This window comes from Periophthalmus magnuspinnatus, chromosome 13, assembly GCF_009829125.3.
Source record: "Periophthalmus magnuspinnatus isolate fPerMag1 chromosome 13, fPerMag1.2.pri, whole genome shotgun sequence".
NCBI lineage: Eukaryota > Metazoa > Chordata > Actinopteri > Gobiiformes > Gobiidae > Periophthalmus > Periophthalmus magnuspinnatus.
In genome coordinates, this window is record NC_047138.1 from 28,102,056 (window position 1) to 28,119,975 (window position 17,920).

The window sequence follows — 17,920 nt, forward strand, 5'->3', positions numbered from 1 at the left end:
TTTTCCCGTGTGTTTGAGTAAAATGTGTCTGTATACGCCGCTGTTAAGGTGAAAATACGTCAAAGGAATGAAAGTAGTAATGAAAGTACTGTATTTAAATATTCATTGTAGGTATCTGTACTATTTAAGTGCATTTTGATACTTATTACTTTTACTTCACTACGTTTGAGAGCAGTATCTGTATTTTCTACTCCACAACATTTTTGAACAGGACCGAAAAGTTAAAGTATTAGTATTTTTTATTATTGTATGAGACCTGCTGTAAAGTCAGATTTTTTTTATTTATTTTATTATTTTTTTTTTTTTACATGTTCATAATTTAGTAAACAAAAATATACACACAAAAACTGCTAAAGATTACATTTTTTGGTTGATAAAAATTCAGCAAAAATCGTAATCAAAATCATTACATTTGAAGTTTTATCAGACCTCAAACTCTTTTACAGGCGTATTTTAGTACTTTTACTTCAGTAGACTTTTTTATGTCATACTTCTACTTTTACTTGAGTATTTTTTTCTCGCTCCTGTATCTATACTTTTAGTTAAGAAGCAAAATTTAATACTTCTTCCACCACTGGCGCTGTTTGCAACTAATTAGAAAGCATTTATAGTCCGATAATCAGGAAGTGTGTGTTAGCATGTTAGTTGTTGTTAGCTTTACCGTCGCGACAAAACTCCGCTCCGGCTTCTGAAAGTTGTGAAAAGTGCTTATAAACTCATCCCTGTGAATAATTAGGATGTTCTGAATGCAAAAAGGTAAGTGAGGAATAACTTTGGACGGCAAACTGTTTGAAATGAACTAGCTCTGGTTTTTAACGTTGTTTAAGACGGTAAAAAACAGATGTTGGTTTGGATCTTGCGTGGTCCTCGTCCTGGCTAGGTGTTAATTAATTTATTTCTGTTTAGTCCTGGGTTAGACCTGGTTTAGTTCATGTTTAGTCCTGATCATAAAGCCAGGAAAGAGTTGGGTAGTGCTGGTTTTGATCAACATTACCCTTATAATGTGAATTTTCTGTACTGTGTTTTGATGCTTTCCTGTTGATTTTTATTTATTTACCAATGTATCACTTGGTTTTCGGATTAAAACACCCAAAACTATGGTGTAAAACAGCTTCAAACGTCCACATACTGAACTCGATTTGTCCTAACTTATAATAAATGAACAAACATACCTTATAATACTCAACTTTACTTCTAGCGTTTAAAGCCGGGGCGTCAAACTCAATTTCACCGAGGGCCACATCAGCAAAATGGTTCGTCTCAAATTTGGAAAGATATAAAAAATATGTCTGTGTAAATGCGTAACTCCTGATAAATTGACATACATTTAAATTTACTTTGTCGTGGGCCACATAAAATGATACGGCGGGCCGCATTTGGCCCCCGGGCCTTGAGTTTGACACATGTGTTTTAAAGTCTGATTCTAACTTCTTAAACAATAACCCATGAGAAAACAATCCCGTTATTTACAGCGGAGGTCAGACCCGAGCTCGGACCTCCTCCCACCTCCACTCCTCTCCAGGTCAAAGGTCATTACACTGGTCCAGATTTACGACACTGGGGTTCGTCCTTATGGGAATCTGACCTCCGCCGCGGTCAAAGAGCCGTGTATACGTAACCCTATTTAGTCATTTTTTATTTTAATGTCCCTCTTTCAACCCGGGCGTGTTCTCTGTATGACCGAACGAAATGTGAAAGCACTTTTGCCGTCCATTTGTGAGATTATAGAGCTAGCACGTGCATTTGAATGACTTTAAGCTACTTTTATTTGATATTAATGCACAAATACACTATAACCAGGGGCGTTAACAGCAATTTGGGGGCTCAGGGCAAGAAGCTAATATAAATTCATAGGATGTGGGTTCAATTCTGGGCCCGTAAGACTCTGGGACCCGGGACAACACACCCCTTTGTCCCCTGCTGTCTACTCCCCTGACTATTATTTAAAAAAGTTAAATTTGTGCAATGCATTAACTAAAATCAATGTTAATTGTAGGTTGCCTTGATACATCTGGCCTGGGGACAACCGATGAAAATTAGCTCTAGTCAGCTAACTCGGGCACATTTACATTTTTTTTTTTTTGTAATGTTTATTAATGTGCATTGTCCACTTTTTAAATAAATAAATAAAATTAAAAAAATAAATAAAAATCAAAAAAGTCACCTAAATATACATGTAATTAATTTGGAACATTTTCCATGGAGACAACTACGTTTGATGTGATACTGTGGAAGATTATGCTAAAGGAGCAACATCTGAGTCAGGTTTGTGGAGATGCAAGCGCACTCAGAATAAAAGAAAGAAGAGAAGAAGAAAAAAAAGTTACAGACATTTAGTTTTTACCATAAACTGTATAAAGAAGTGGAGTGTGACATCACCCATAGCGTCAAATGAAGCTCGTCGAGGCTAGCGGTTATAGCGGCCAATTTGGAGCCGAGTTCCATATTTGGAATCCTGATCGAGAGTATCATAGCAACCAAAGAGCCAATCAGGAGTGAGGCTCTCGAAGGTAACACCCTTTCTCGTCTGCACCGTTGGTTTAGCAGGGAGCAGGCGCTTAGCAACACTGTCAATTAAACCTGTTGCTAACGCTAGCGGGAGTGACCTCGAAGAAAGAAAGAAGACGCCTGATTTGTCTTTTTCATATCTTGATTTACGGACAAAATGATGAAATAAAAACACCAGGATCACGTAGAGCGGGTTAATATGAACATTTTAAGACCAAAATGAGAGGGAGGGGTGACAGTTTTTCAATAGAAAGTGAATTGGAGTCGATAGAGCCGGCGGCGAGCAGGTTAGCTATGTCCTTTTATATAAACAGTTGTTTTTTTTTTTTAATCAACACGTGACTTTTTGAAATATTTCGAGCTAATTGTAAAAAAAACAAAAGAAAAACCAAAAATTTTTCTCTGTGTCTCGCTAACCCAAACGTGACCTCCTGTAGCGAAGTCCGCTCTGGTGACGGTATGAGCGGGGGCCTATTTTCAACGGCGTATAAATCCTAATAAATCTAACACAATGAAAGTGTAATGTCCTGTCTGGATCTACACAGAGAGACAGGCGCAGATGACGGGTTGGGATTACCAGCCTCTGAAACTCAACCTCGCAAAGCCCCGACCAAGGCATTAGCGACAAGAAATCCAATAAGACGACAGCTATTCGGCCCCACGCACGCACACACACGCACACATTGACGCACACAGAGGACATTGTTTAGATTGTGCGCCTCAGCAAAAGTATGGTGAACCTTCAGACGAGCACATTTTTCTCACCAGCGCAAGTGTGAAAGCAGTCAGGCCATTTGTAAAAACATACGGTGGGCCATACGGGGACAGGTTCGAAAATGAAAATTAATTTGAGAAATATTGAGGTGTTAAAGGTACAGTGTGTAGCTTTCTGGAGGTGGCACGTCACCCGCTTGAATCCATGGAAATAGAAAGTTTAAGCCATACTCTGGACACTTATCTTGCTATATTGTGGAAGATTCTAGCCAAAGGAACAATGTCGCTACGGAAACAAGGCCATATAAGAGTAAGGTTTGTGGAGATGCAAGCTCGCTCACAGAAAAGGATGGTACAACAAAAAAAAGAGTCATTTTTTGAAGCGATTTTCCAACTTCAAGTCACTCAAAGCGCTCACACATTCACGCACAATGACAGCGTTCAACTGTGGGAATGCTGCTGGAATCGCACCGCCAACCAACGATGTTTACGTCGAGAGCGGGATTCGAACCGCCAACCTTCAGATCAGTTTACAAACATCCGACTGAGCTACTGTCGTCCGTGATGCAAGTTTTCCGATATTTTCCACTGCTAACACAACCAAAAGTAAGTAAATAAATGAAAACATGCCTTGCTTTAGTCTATTTTTTTTGGCTAAAAGTTGCATATTATGGCTTTAAATTTGGTCCTGCCCTTTTAAGCAGTAAGTTGATGACAAAAATGATCCAAGATTTTAGTTTTCCTCGTATGATTCTAGTTTCAACTGTATTTTTTTGTATTTAAATATGGCTTCAACTTGATTCTGTGAGTTAACAGATGCCAATGAAGCACCAGCCAAATTACAAGTCAGGTCTGTGGAGAGGCAGCCATGCTCACTCCCAATAAGAATACATGTTTTTCAATACTGGCTCCCTGTCAGCTTCAGGATTGACTTTAAGATTTTGATGATGTTTTTTAAATGTCTCCATGGGTTGGCCCCTCCCTGTCTCTCTGAGCTTCTGTCTGTCCATGTTCCCAGTAGAACGTTGAGATCAGCAGAACAGATGATTTTGGACGTTCCAAGGTCCCGGCTAAAAACTAGAGGGGACCAGGCTTTTGCTGTAGCTGGTCCCAGACTCTGGAACAATCTTCCTTTGGGTATTAAAACAGCTCAATCTTTAAATATTTTAAAATCTTTGTTGAAAACTCATTTGTTTGCACCGGCTTTTAACATGAGCTGAGCAGAACAGTTGTATTGTGCAGTACTTTGGGCAGCTGTGGTCGTGTTTAAATGTAGTTTATACATAAATCGGACTTGACTTGTGTGATTTTAGACAAAAATTAATACAATTTGAGAAGTATTACAACTGTGAAAGTGTAAATGTGTCTGTAGAGGTCTAAACTACAGGTAGAACTTTTTTTTTTTTTTCTATTTTAGCTAACATAACAACCAAAATATATATATCAAAGCAATAAGATCTCCATGGAGACAGCAGGTAGCAGACCTTGCACCAGAAAGATTCCACAGCGCAGCTTTACTTTTATTTTTATGCTTTATATTGTCAGTCACTGCTAAATATTGATTTGTTTTTCCCCAAAACATATTAGCGACATATTTAGACCACCTCGGGAGCTAACCTCTATTTCCGCACTGATATTTGGATTATTTTCGGTGAGTGTCTAAACATGTTTATTAGCGCTGGGATAATTCCGGCGCCGACTTCTCCTGATGATGGATTCGCTGCGGAGGGAAGGAGAAGAAGTGATTTTGTGCAATATTTCACTGGGATTTGCGTAATTAGCCACGAGAAGAGGAGGCAGCCTTGGAAGGGAGCAGGGGCCAAGAGCCTGGTATATTTAGCACTGAAGCTAATGAATGAGATGAGTGCTATTGATCTGCGAGGCTTCATTACAAATACACCGTGATGCTCTGATTACTGTTGGAACACACGGCGTGAATACAGACTCAAGACGAGGGTAGGTACAGTTACATGTACTCGAGTAGCTTAAAGGGCACGTATTACACTGTTAGAAGGTCGTTTCCTCGTCGCAAACAGACCTGGAGTTGTGTTTTGTTTCATTCACACATGTTTAACACACAAATCCTGCATATTTAGGCTGAGTTCTTCTCTCAAAAACAAAACAATCTGTTCCACCTTGTGATGTCATCATGTGGTGATACAGGAAGTGCCCCACTGTATTTTTAAACTCCACACAACTTCACTAGAATCATTTGGATGATTTCAGCCCTGGTATTGCCAAACTCTATTGAACTAAAGGTAAAAACGCAGATGTTAACTTGAAATCTACCACTTCATGACATCATAAGGTGGAACAGAGCATTTTGAGCATTGGAGATATACAAAAACTAATAATAAAGAGTTACTTAAACATATGTGAATGAAACAAAACACAACTCCAGGTCTGTTTTTGAGGAGGTAACAACATTATAACACGACTTAAAGCTCACAAGAGTCAATTCGGCGTAATATTGTACTTTTAGAAGAAGTATAAGTAGTTTTGCTTGAGTACTGTAAGTTTTAGTACCATACCTTAAAGACATATTATGTAATTTTCTGTCCTAAGAAGTTGGTTTCCATAAAATATTTCACAGTATTGTATAAAATTTATCCATCTTTCATTCAGATAGTTAAAAATATCTTGTCACCATGGAGTTAAACAATTATAATGTCATACCATGGTACATTCTAAGCAAATAAATAACATCAGCCCTCCTCCAGAAACGTTACATAGTGCAGCTTTAATCTAGAACGGTTTGGAGTTTTGCGTTGTGAAAATGGAGGCTTTTATCTGTGTTTGCAATGTGTTTTAAATTACTTTTTAAAATGTATTATTATATCTAGGGACGTGACTCATTTGCATATATGTTTGTTCCATTTTAGTTTTATCTTTCTCTTTAGTTCAAAATATCGACTGATTATATAAAGCAAAGCTGCAGCATATTTTATATTTTTGTTTTTTCTATAAAATGTTTGCTGGAAGATTTATTTAAACTCGACACTCGCTCTGTTCAGATTCTTAGAGCCTCTCCAGAGTTTTGTTGTTTGGTCATTTATCTGTTTAGTGTTCACTTGTTTAATGACTTTTACAACACTGCTGCTCTCTCCTCCCCTCTCTCCCTCGTCTTATCTCTCCTCAAAAGTCTCTCCACTCTTTCTCCTCCTCTCCCCTTTGTCCTTCTCTCCCTCCTCTCCCTCCTTCCCTTCTCCCTTTCCTCCCCTTCTCTCTCCCCTCTCTTTCTCCTCCTCTCTCTCCTACCTCTCTTCCTTGCCTCATCTCTCTTCAACATTCTCTCCTCCCTTCCCTCCTTCTCTCTTCTCTTTCCTCTCTCCCCGCCCCAATTTCTCTCCTCTCCTTCTTCTCTCTCCTTTCGTCTCTCTCTCCTGTCCCCCTTCTCTTTCTCCTCCCCTCTCCCCTCCCTCCTTCCCTCTCCCTCTTCCCCCCTCCACCCTTTTCTCATTCCTTTCCCCCCTTCCCTCTCTTCTCTCTCTTGCTCCCTTCAATTTTCCCCCTCTCTTTACTCTTCCCCTTTCCTCTCCTCCCCTCTCTCTCTTTCCCCTCTTCCCTCCCTCTTCCCTCTCTCTACCCCCTCTTCCCTCTCAACTCTCTCTCTCTTCCCTCTCCCCTCTCTCTTCCCCCTCTCCACTCTCTTTCTTCCCTCCCTCCCTCTTCCCTCCCTCTCTCTTCCCTCTCTCTTCCTCCATTCAATCCCCCCACTCTCCCCCTTTACCTCTCTCCTCTATCTCCTCTCTATCTTTCCCCCCCTCTCCTCTCTCTCCCCTCTCTCTCTCTCCCTCCCTCCTCTCTCTCGTCCCCCTCCTTCCCTCTTCCCTCTCTCTCTCCTCTTTACAGCTCTGCTCGTGGGTGGCTTCTGAGTGTCTTCTTTTTGTCATCTTTTATCACTCTTTTTATCCCTCGTTTCCATGCCTGGGAACAGTCCGTATCCTGAATGGGAGGCGGTCCGAGCACTTTAAGAACACAGAGGATTGATTTATCAGCCCAGGGTCAGGCCGTTTCAGATGGATGTTTCAGAGTTGGTGGGAGAGTGAGGAGCAGTGCCACACACAGGAGAAGAAATGGAGGCATTTTAAACCGTCAAAGTAGAGACAGGTTTGTTTTTCTAAGAACAACCCCAAACATTTTTCTTCCCAATTTCTGTGATCAACGACTGGCATTTAAACTAGACTGTCCTGGCTAAAACAAATCGAATATTTGAAAAGAATGGCTGGACGATGTGTGAACACTACACATCACTACACAAAACAGCACTACACTTTTTATTTTGCGCTGTTACGATCAATAATTCTAGACAAATCCACATTTAAAGTGCCTATATAACGCAAAATGGACTCTTGTGAGCTTTAATCCATGTCAGAATGTTGTTACTTCCTCAAAAACACACCTGGAGTTGTGTTTTGTTTCATTCACGCATCTAGTTACAGGGGCCAATTTGGCGCACAGTTCCATAATTGGAATTCCGACCACGGGTATCGTAGCAACCAAACAGCCAATCCGGAGTGAGGCTGTTGAAGGTAACGCCCCTTTTTGCTCACATCAATGGTTTAGCAGGGAGTGAGCGCGCTTAGCGACTGTCAATCAAACCTGTTGCTAACGCTAGCGGGAGCAACCTCTGGAAAAGAAGGCGCCTGATTTGCCTGTTATTAACGTTCATATCTTGATTTACGGACAAAACGGTGAAATAAAAACACCAGGATCATGTAGAGCGGGTTCATATGAACATTTTAAGACCAAAATGAGGCGCACTGCAGCAGTTACAGAAAGAGAGGTGGCAATTTTCAATGTAAAGTGAATTGGAGCCAGAGTCAACAGAATGCATCACTTCCTATTTGGAACGCAGCGGCTAGCACGTTAGCTAAGTCCAGTTATATATGCAGCTTCATATGGTTAAACGCTTTAAATCTGACATTTTGTTTAGTCCGTACAGTGTATTTTTGTGACGGGAGAAAGAACAAAAAGACTGACTGATGTGGATTTGAAAGGGCATTATGTTAGATGAGAACCATGAGGAAGCAATAACCAGGGACAGACGGTTTTCTCCACTCAGATGAGAATGTGACTCCCCCAGACAGCTGTTTGTCTGTCATGGTTCAATATTAGAGTGAGACAAGTATGCAGAGCTCCCAGTCCAAAGGTCCACAGTCTAAAACGTGTCTTCGCTACATTACTATTCCCGGGGATCACCTTCTTCTTTATATTCAACATTTTGAGCAGTTTTTCCCATCCATAGATATAGTACTTTGTTTTAAATTGTTCATCGCTATGGCAACAGTCAGCGTTTTTCGTCACCGTGGATATCAAAACTTCTATGATGATTTACGCTTATACAGTAACCCCCACTCACCACCAATCTGTGCAGGGAATGTATGCAAAAGTAAGAAAACGAAATGAAAACCGCTTTATTTTACAGTAACAGAAGAAAGTTTGGTTAATTATAATGTACTTTTCTCTTCAACATACTGATACTTTGCATTGACATCAAACTGCGTCTGTTCCACATCTATCTCTACGGTGGGATGTTACCGTGGAAACGCAATGCACACGTTAGCAAACACTGCCCAAAAAAGTTGTAAGAAAACCCAAGAAAAAAGAGAAAATTGATTTAACCAACACATTTTCAAGAGCCTGTGATCAATCCGAGTGTTCATGGTCCAGTTTAGGTGTTTTAGTTTCAACAAAAAGGTGAGAGTGACTGAAAAACTGTTGGCAAACGCTAGCTAGCTCGTGACTGATGTTGTCTGAGAGGGGCTTGTTTAACGGCACAATATCACACAGGTAGCCTTAATAAATCTGTAACCTGTTTGAGTGTGTCCTTCAAACAAGTAATTCTTAATATGACAAAAAAGAAAAGAATATCTGATTTAATATGAACTAAAATCTCTTCTACTTTGGGGAATCAATATGGGAAAATAAACTCCAAAACAAGTCCCTCAAACCGGGATTAATGCAGATTCAGGACTGCAGAAATGGAAACGACAGAATAGTCCAAATACAGAGCTTGAGTGTCTTTCTTGACTGATCAACAATCTAGCAACAACCGAATGAACAGAGGGAGTATGTATTCGACGGATGCACACTTTGAAATACCGTTCGAAGTACGCAGCCGACGAAGGGTACTCCTTCGTGCAGCCTCCGTCAGCCGCAAAGACCAACACTGTCGGTGCGTTTACGTTACGTCGCTTACATCGCCCAGCAACCGTGACAGCCACCGACTAATGAGCTACATGTTTAAAATGAATTCCGAAATAATTAGTTTTATTTTTAATTCTTTATTAGTTAATTGAAGAAGAGTCGAAGTATCGGCGTCGCAGGTGGTTATTTCTGTTTAGACTGGATGAAGTAAGGAATTCATCTTTCCTTTTGAATATCATAGGTAAACATAACGTTCTAGGTGATTTCTCCTCAATCGTAGCTAGGATTACATAACTTTAAGACAATATGATGGGATATAACAGTGCGCAAAGTGTGCTCGGAACGCACGCTTCGTTCGTGTTCGTCGGGTGCATTGAATTGAGACAGGCCATGTTATGCCGGAAGTTGCGTAAGTGCCCTTCAAATGCACCCAACAAAGTGTGCAACCATCGAATTGGGACACGGCCGTAGGCTACTTTGAGCTGATAACGAAATGAACAACAGCTGCAGGGAAAAACATGGAGGTAGCAAAAAAAAAAGGACCAGAACACGCTGGGACACGGAGCTGGGGATAAACATGAAAACAGGCAGAACTGTGACGCACAAATCAGCTCAACTGTTGTAATTCCAACTAAGTCAGCTCTTTCTCATCGGACTGTTTTAACATAAAGCTTGCATTAAAGTCTAAGAGTAGTGCCTTTAATTAGCATCACACGCCCCAGGGAATGTTAACGACATCAGATTCAGTTGTTTTGTTTTCCGTAACCTCCACTCACCCGCCTGGTTGGTCGTCACGGTGACAGACACAGCCTGCTCGGGCCCGGGACTCTGCGGGGACACGCCGTTGACCGCCCACACTTCGAAGGTGTAGTTGGTGTGGGCTTGGAGCTCGGTGATGGCGACGCGGGTGGAGCGGAGGCTGAGCTGCTGGGGGCTGAAGGTCACTCCGCTACCGCAGGGCAGGCAGCGGCGTCCCTCCGCCCCACAACGCTTACACACGACGTTATAGCTCAGGTCCTGTCTGCCCCCCGAGCTCCGCGGCGCCGACCACTCCAGGTTCACCGACGTCTCGTTCACATTGGAGATCAGGTGGAGCGGAGCAGTGGGAGGACCTAAGGGAAAGAAAATAAGAAAATTGTAAGTATGGCTGTAAAATTCATCGCAATCGAGAGTCCGCTCTTTGTATAAAACTGTATATATAAATGGATATAGCTAATCCGCCAGCCGCCACGTTCCAAACAGGAAGTCTCTCTGTAACTGCTGCTGTCAAACTTGTCATCCTGACCTCAAAATGTTCATATTAACCTGCTCTACATGATTCTGGCATTTTTATTTCACTATTTTGTCCCTACATCAAGATATGACCATTAATAACAAACCATTGAGCTGCCTTCTTTACTTCCACTAACGTTAGCAACATGTTTGATTGATAAGTTGTTGCTAAGCGCCTGCCTTCTGTCAAACCTTCAAACCTTCAACAACCTCGCTCCTGATTGGCTCTTTGGTTTCTACGAGACGCGTGCTCAGATTTCCAAAATGTTGCTCTTGGCCGCAAACTCCAAATTAGCCGCTATAACTGCTAGCCTTGATTTGCTTCATATGGCTGGAGTCGCTGTGGGTGGCGTCACACTCCCTCTGTACATTTCTATATACAGTTTGTCATACTAGCATACCACTTTGAAAGCTATGTGCTGCTCGTTACTGAGAGGGTGGATCCGGTTTCCTCCTTTAATTCGGAATGATAAATGTAACTCAATAAGATGGCAGATTCCCATTCTAAAGTCAGGCATCGGACTGTACACATGGACTTATCCGGATGTGTTACTGGGAACTAGACCGGTTATCAGGTTTTCCTCGCTTGTATGTAAACATAGTGAGTACTGGTGTAGTCATGGTTCAGTCCTGATTTAGTCTTCATTTAAGATCGGTTTAGTCCTGGTTTAGTGGATGTAGACCTCATTTAGTCCTCGTTTAGTCCGGATGTAGACCTCATTTAGTCCTCGTTTAGTCCGGATGTAGACCTCATTTAGTCCTGGTTTAGTCCTGATGTAGACCTCATTTAGTCCTGGTTTGGTCTTGATATAGACCTCATTTAGTCCTGGTTTGGTCTTGATATAGACCTCATTTAGTCCTGGTTTGGTCTTGATGTAGACCTCATTTAGTCCTGGTTTGGTCTTGATATAGACCTCATTTAGTCCTGGTTTGGTCTTGATATAGACCTCATTTATTCCTGGTTTAGTCCTGATGTAGACCTCATTTAGTCCTGATGTAGACCTCATTTAGTCCTGGTTTAGTCCTGATGGAGACCTCATTTAGTCCTGGTTTGGTCCTGATATAGACCTCATTTAGTCCTGGTTTGGTCCTGATATAGACCTCATTTAGTCCTGGTTTAGTCCTGATGTAGACCTCATTTAGTCCTGATGTAGACCTCATTTAGTCCTGGTTTAGTCCTGATGGAGACCTCATTTAGACCTGGTTTAGTTCTCATGTAGACCTCATTTAGTCCTGGTTTGGTCCTGATGTAGACCTCATTTAGTCCTGGTTTGGTCCTGATGTAGACCTCATTTAGTCCTGGTTTGGTCCTGATGTAGACCTCATTTAGTCCTGGTTTGGTCCTGATATAGACCTCATTTAGTCCTGGTTTGGTCCTGATATAGACCTCATTTAGTCCTGGTTTGGTCCTGATATAGACCTCATTTAGTCCTGGTTTGGTCCTGATGTAGACCTCATTTAGTCCTGGTTTGGTCCTGATGTAGACCTCATTTAGTCCTGGTTTGGTCTTGATATAGACCTCATTTAGTCCTGGTTTGGTCCTGATATAGACCTCATTTAGTCCTGGTTTGGTCCTGATATAGACCTCATTTAGTCCTGGTTTGGTCCTGATATAGACCTCATTTAGTCCTGGTTTGGTCCTGATGTAGACCTCATTTAGTCCTGGTTTGGTCTTGATATAGACATCATTTAGTCCTGGTTTGGTCCTGATGTAGACCTCATTTAGTCCTGGTTTGGTCCTGATGTAGACCTCATTTAGTCCTGGTTTGGTCTTGATATAGACATCATTTAGTCCTGGTTTGGTCCTGATATAGACCTCATTTAGTCCTGGTTTGGTCTTGATATAGACCTCATTTAGTCCTGGTTTGGTCTTGATATAGACCTCATTTAGTCCTGGTTTGGTCTTGATATAGACCTCATTTAGTCCTGGTTTGGTCTTGATATAGACCTCATTTAGTCCTGGTTTGGTCCTGATATAGACCTCATTTAGTCCTGGTTTGGTCCTGATATAGACCTCATTTAGTCCTGGTTTGGTCTTAATGTAGACCTCATTTAGTCCTGGTTTGGTCCTGATATAGACCTCATTTAGTCCTGGTTTGGTCCTGATATAGACCTCATTTAGTCCTGGTTTGGTCCTGATATAGACCTCATTTAGTCCTGGTTTGGTCCTGATGTAGACCTCATTTAGTCCTGGTTTGGTCCTGATATAGACCTCATTTAGTCCTGGTTTGGTCCTGATATAGACCTCATTTAGTCCTGGTTTGGTCCTGATATAGACCTCATTTAGTCCTGGTTTGGTCCTGATATAGACCTCATTTAGTCCTGGTTTGGTCCTGATATAGACCTCATTTAGTCCTGGTTTGGTCCTGATGTAGACCTCATTTAGTCCTGGTTTGGTCTTGATATAGACATCATTTAGTCCTGGTTTGGTCCTGATATAGACCTCATTTAGTCCTGGTTTGGTCCTGATATAGACCTCATTTAGTCCTGTAACAGACCTGGTATATCACAGCGTTGCATCTATTCAAATTTCTGTCTTTATTGTAATGAACGTGTTTGGTTCTGCATTTCTTTCAAACATAATGTAATTGACTTAACTCTCTTTCTCCATCTCTCCATCTCTCCATCTCTCCATCTCTCTCTCTCTCTCTCTCCCTCCCCTCCTGTTATCTCTTGCTCGCTCGGCCCTTGCTCTTCCTGACTAATGACGCACACGCGAGCTGCCCGAGAGCGATCGATGCTCGGTGAAAAATGAAAAACGAAAATCATCCCTTAACGGAAATTAATTATCAGTTATTTTTGGAGGAGGGCGGCGACGATGAGTGATTTCACGGCGTTACCGGAGGCGACGGAGAAATGGGAGGGGCAGAGTGGTCGTCCCGGGACACTATGTTATTGATAGATGCAAAAAAGTATCCATGATGCATCCTCACAGTTACTCCAAGTTGGACATTTTAGAGTTTGTTGACAGGGGGAATATAAGGGTTTGTTTGGACCCGTTTAAAGTTTAGTTTTGGGTTATTTCTGGTTTAGATCTGGTTTAGTTCTGGTTTAGTCCTGGTTTAACCCAACAATAACCCTGTTTAGTTAAGAGTGTGCAAAGAACGGGTTTAGTCCTGATTTAGTCCAAGTTTACTCCGGGTTTAGTCCTAGTTTAGCCCTGCTTTGGCCCTTTTTTAGTCCTGATCCTTCGGTTCACTTTCTCCTGGTTATTTAGTCCTGGTTTAGTCCTAGTTTAGACCTAATTTAGCCCTGGTTTAGCCATTGATTAACCCTTTTTGTTTAGTCCTGGTTTAGTTCTGATTTAGTCTTGATTTGGCCCTGGTCCTGGTTTAATCCTGGTTTACCTCATTTAGCTTTGGTCTCGACCTAATTTAGTCCTGGTTTAGTTCTGGTTTAGCCCTAGTTTAGTCCTGGTTAAATCCTGGTTTAGCCCTGGTTTAGTCCTGGTTTAGTCCTGATTTAGTCCTAGTTTAATCCTGGTTTAGCCCAGGTTTAGCCCTAGTTTAGTCCTGGTTTAGTCCTGGTTTAGTCCTGGTTTAGCCTTGGTTTAATTTTGGTTTAGTCTTGGTTTAGCCCTTGTTTAACCCTGGTTTAGTCCTGGTTTAACCCTAGTTTAGTCCTGGTTAAGTCCTGGTTTAGTCCTGGTTTAACCCTAGTTTAGTCCTGGTTTAGTCCTGATTTAGCCCTAGTTTAGTCCTGGTTTAGCCCTAGTTTAGCCCTGGTTTAGTCCTGGTTTAGTCCTGGTTTAGCACTGGTTTAGTCCTGGTTTAACCCTGGTTTAGTCCTGGTTTAGCCCTGGTTTAGCCCTAGTTTAGTCCTGGTTTAGCCCTGGTATAGTCCTGCTTTAGCCCTGGTTTAGTCCTGGTTTAGCCCTAGTTTAGCCCTAGTTTAGTCCTAGTTAAGTCCTGCTTTAGTCCTGCTTTAGTCCTGGTTTACCTCATTTCACCCTGGTCTAGACTTGATTTAGTCCTGTTTAGTCCAGTTACATTCACACATATAGAGAGGAGAGTTCACTGTAAACGAGGTCATGTGATGCGCGGGGTCTTCGTTAAGTGAAGCCAAAATCCTGCTCAAACCTACACTGTAAAAATAGACCTCTGAATTATTACTGAGGCCTGAGTAAGAACGAGAACGCATCGTCAGGACACATCGTCTCTCCAAATCAAACCTTACAGTGAAGGACAAAAAGACCACCAAATACAGTTTTACATTGAAATATTTTTACATTTCAACTTAATCCACATCATTAAACTGGTTACGGTTTCGCTATATATTAGGACATTATATAACCAAAATAACTGCATTTAAAGGTGCACTATGTAAGTTTTCTGATGACGTTTCCATGGAGACACCATAACTTTGCAATATGGCATTAACTTATGTTGTATTTAATCAATAGAATGTGTTTTATATTGTTGAAAAATACATAGAAATGAGAGACGAGCTGGTGGCGTACCCTTCACAAAAAAATTAAAAAATAAAAATAAAAATAAAAATAAAAATAAAAATAAAAATAAAAATAAAAATAAAAATAAAAATAAAAATAAATAAATAAATAAATAAAATACATCGTGCACCTTTAAATTAAGTAATGGATTTTACTGAATTTATTTATTTAAAAAAAAAAAAAAAAATACACAGGTACAATGGTAGAGCATTTGTCCACTGATCCAAAGGTTGGTGGTTCGAATCCCGCTCCAGCTCTAAATGCATTTGTGAGTGGGTGAGTGGTTCCTTGATGTGTCTTGAAGTCAAAAAGTGCTATATATAAAAGTATGACCACTTGCAATATCTATTCAGTTGCAATTAAACTTGGCTCTCCATCACTATTGGGAATTGTACAGTTTTTAAAAAATCCCTTACTATCCTCTTAGTTCTTATTTATGAATTAATCCCAAAATTCCCATTACATTATACATTCCCTTCCTTGTTTTAAATCCAGGTACTTTCCTCATAAGCCTCTCCGCTGCACCTTTATAGTTCAATTATTGCATTATCTTTACAGCCTTTGGCCCCGAGGCTCGGTGAATGCCCCCACCCGCGAGCACGCCGCACGCCTCCACCCATAAGCACCCTGGATGCCCCGCTCGGCCCTAATGAAAACTATTTACTGACTCTTTAACAGTACAAGCGCAATAACCTCCAACAATGTGTTTATTTGTTACCATGGGAACTAATCCATTTAATAGGATCATATAATTTTATGGTAGCAGACAATGGATTGTTATCTGGGCCAGCGGTGACACTGTGGGTTAAGCGTTTACCTGCTAATCAGAAGATATCCGGTTCAAATATCACTTGATTTCATATTACTTTGCAAACTCCAGTCCTTGATTTAAATAGAAACAGATTAGTTGTATTTCATCCCAATAGATGCTGATCCAAGCAAATTAGACTTTTAAATTGATCTAAACTGTATTCATGGGTGACAGCTACCCATTTATGGACGCCATTTTGAGGACTTTTGAATCAGTAGTTAATTCATGATATATTGTTCACTTGAATAGGGACAGATACGACAAACATAGATTAACAACCGAGCAATCTGATGCGGGTGTCAGTGTTTATAGCCTAGACTAATTAGCAACGCCAGCCGCTTGTCTCTACGGCAACAGTGCTAATTTTTCATCACTCTGAAACATAGACAGTGTAAAGAAGTGGACTAAGCGAGTGCGACGTCATCCATAGCGTTCAGCTCCAGTCAAATGAAGCTGATCGAGGGGCGATGAGATTATATAGGGGCAACGTTGGACCTGTTGCTAACGCTAACGGGAGCGACATCGGAGAAAGAAGGCGCGTGATTTGTTTGTTATTAATGTTCATATCTTGGTTTACGGACACAATAGTGAAATAAAAATACCAGGTTCATGTCGAGCGGGTTAAAACGGACATTTAAGAGCCTGACAGCAGCAGTTACAGAGAGAGAGGCCAGAGTTTTTCAATAGAAACTGAACTGGAGCCAGAGTTGATGGAGCCTGGAACGCGCTAGCAGGTTAGCGACATCCATTTACATACAGTCTATGCTCTAAAACCAATGGATGTATTCAGTTGACACAAAATGAATAAATGGAAAAAGGTGACTGCAACTTTTCTGGGTCACGTTGCCATGTCATGGAACGTCCAACAGTCACACTCAACCAGAAAAGTTCCATAGGGCAGCTTTAAGTCCAACAACCTCGTAAAACTGAGAGAATGTCTAAGAACACATATGAAAAACGTCTGTCCCCTCTCTCCCATTTGCTTGTACACATTATTTATACATTAGTCTGGATTTAGGGTCTACCTGCGTCTGCCTGTGCTCTGCGGGGAGCAGGGGAGCGTGGGAGAAACTTCGGCTCTGAATGACAAGCTGTAATTAACCCAGAGAGAGCTACAAAAAGGGAGTGCTACGAGCTAACGGCTAATCAGGCGACTTAAAATGCACCAAAACAAAAACCCGCTGTGTGGAATCTGCAGGGACCGAAAGTTTGAGCTAAAGAGTTCTCCACGTCTGTCATTTGTTTAGTATTCATTTATTTATTTATTAATCGCTACGGCAACAGTCCCAGTTTTTCATCATTGCGGAAGCCACGGGTAGAGTGTAGATGGACTAAAACAGGTCTAATTCAGGGTCTAAACTAGAACTAAACCAGGTCTTAACAAGCGCTATAATATTTTTTTCTAAAGGTGAACGATGTGACTATGGTGTGTCATGATTTTAATGCCATACTTTGGAACATTCCAGGCAAAGCAATGGCCAAAGAAATTACATAAATAAGAACTGAACTACTAAATTTTGAACTTGATTTTGATACTAAGGAATGGACTCGATTCTTGATGCTCGATACTTGATGCTCGATCCGTGATGCTCGATACGTGATGCTCGATACTTGGTGCTCGATACTTGGTGCTCAATAACGATTCCGATACCACAATGATAATAAAAAACACTCTTGGTCTTACACTTGTTCTGGTACAGCTCAAGATCATTCTAAAGTTATTAAGGAAAGTTTAATTTCTGTCCTGCCAATGGGACTTTTTTAGTATCGATACTGCTGATTTTCGATGCTTTTGACAACCCTAACTAAGACTAAAACCATTCTAAAACCAGTTCATACCACGTCTAAACCAGTTCTACAACAAGCTGTGAACAAAACACAACCAAACATGTGCCTATATATATATCGTTGATTTTTAACACTCTATTTTATTATAATGGGAGTTGAAAAGACATAGCACTTTCTCCAGCCGCTCTGCCGCTCGTTTATTTCTTCGAACCAGTGCTAAGAAAACT

At 41.1% G+C, this 17,920-nt stretch overlaps 1 protein-coding gene across 3 annotated transcripts in view; it reads right to left on the minus strand.

Annotated features, from left to right (window-relative positions):
- Positions 1-17,920, minus strand: part of epha4l (eph receptor A4, like) — a 130,716-nt gene that overhangs the window by 55,370 nt on the left and 57,426 nt on the right. For all 3 annotated transcript variants that reach the window (XM_055225778.1, XM_055225779.1, XM_033976868.2), the window contains exon 5: positions 10,149-10,484. In XM_055225778.1, the coding sequence (XP_055081753.1) occupies positions 10,149-10,484 (336 nt within the window). The remainder of the gene's footprint in view (positions 1-10,148; positions 10,485-17,920) is intronic.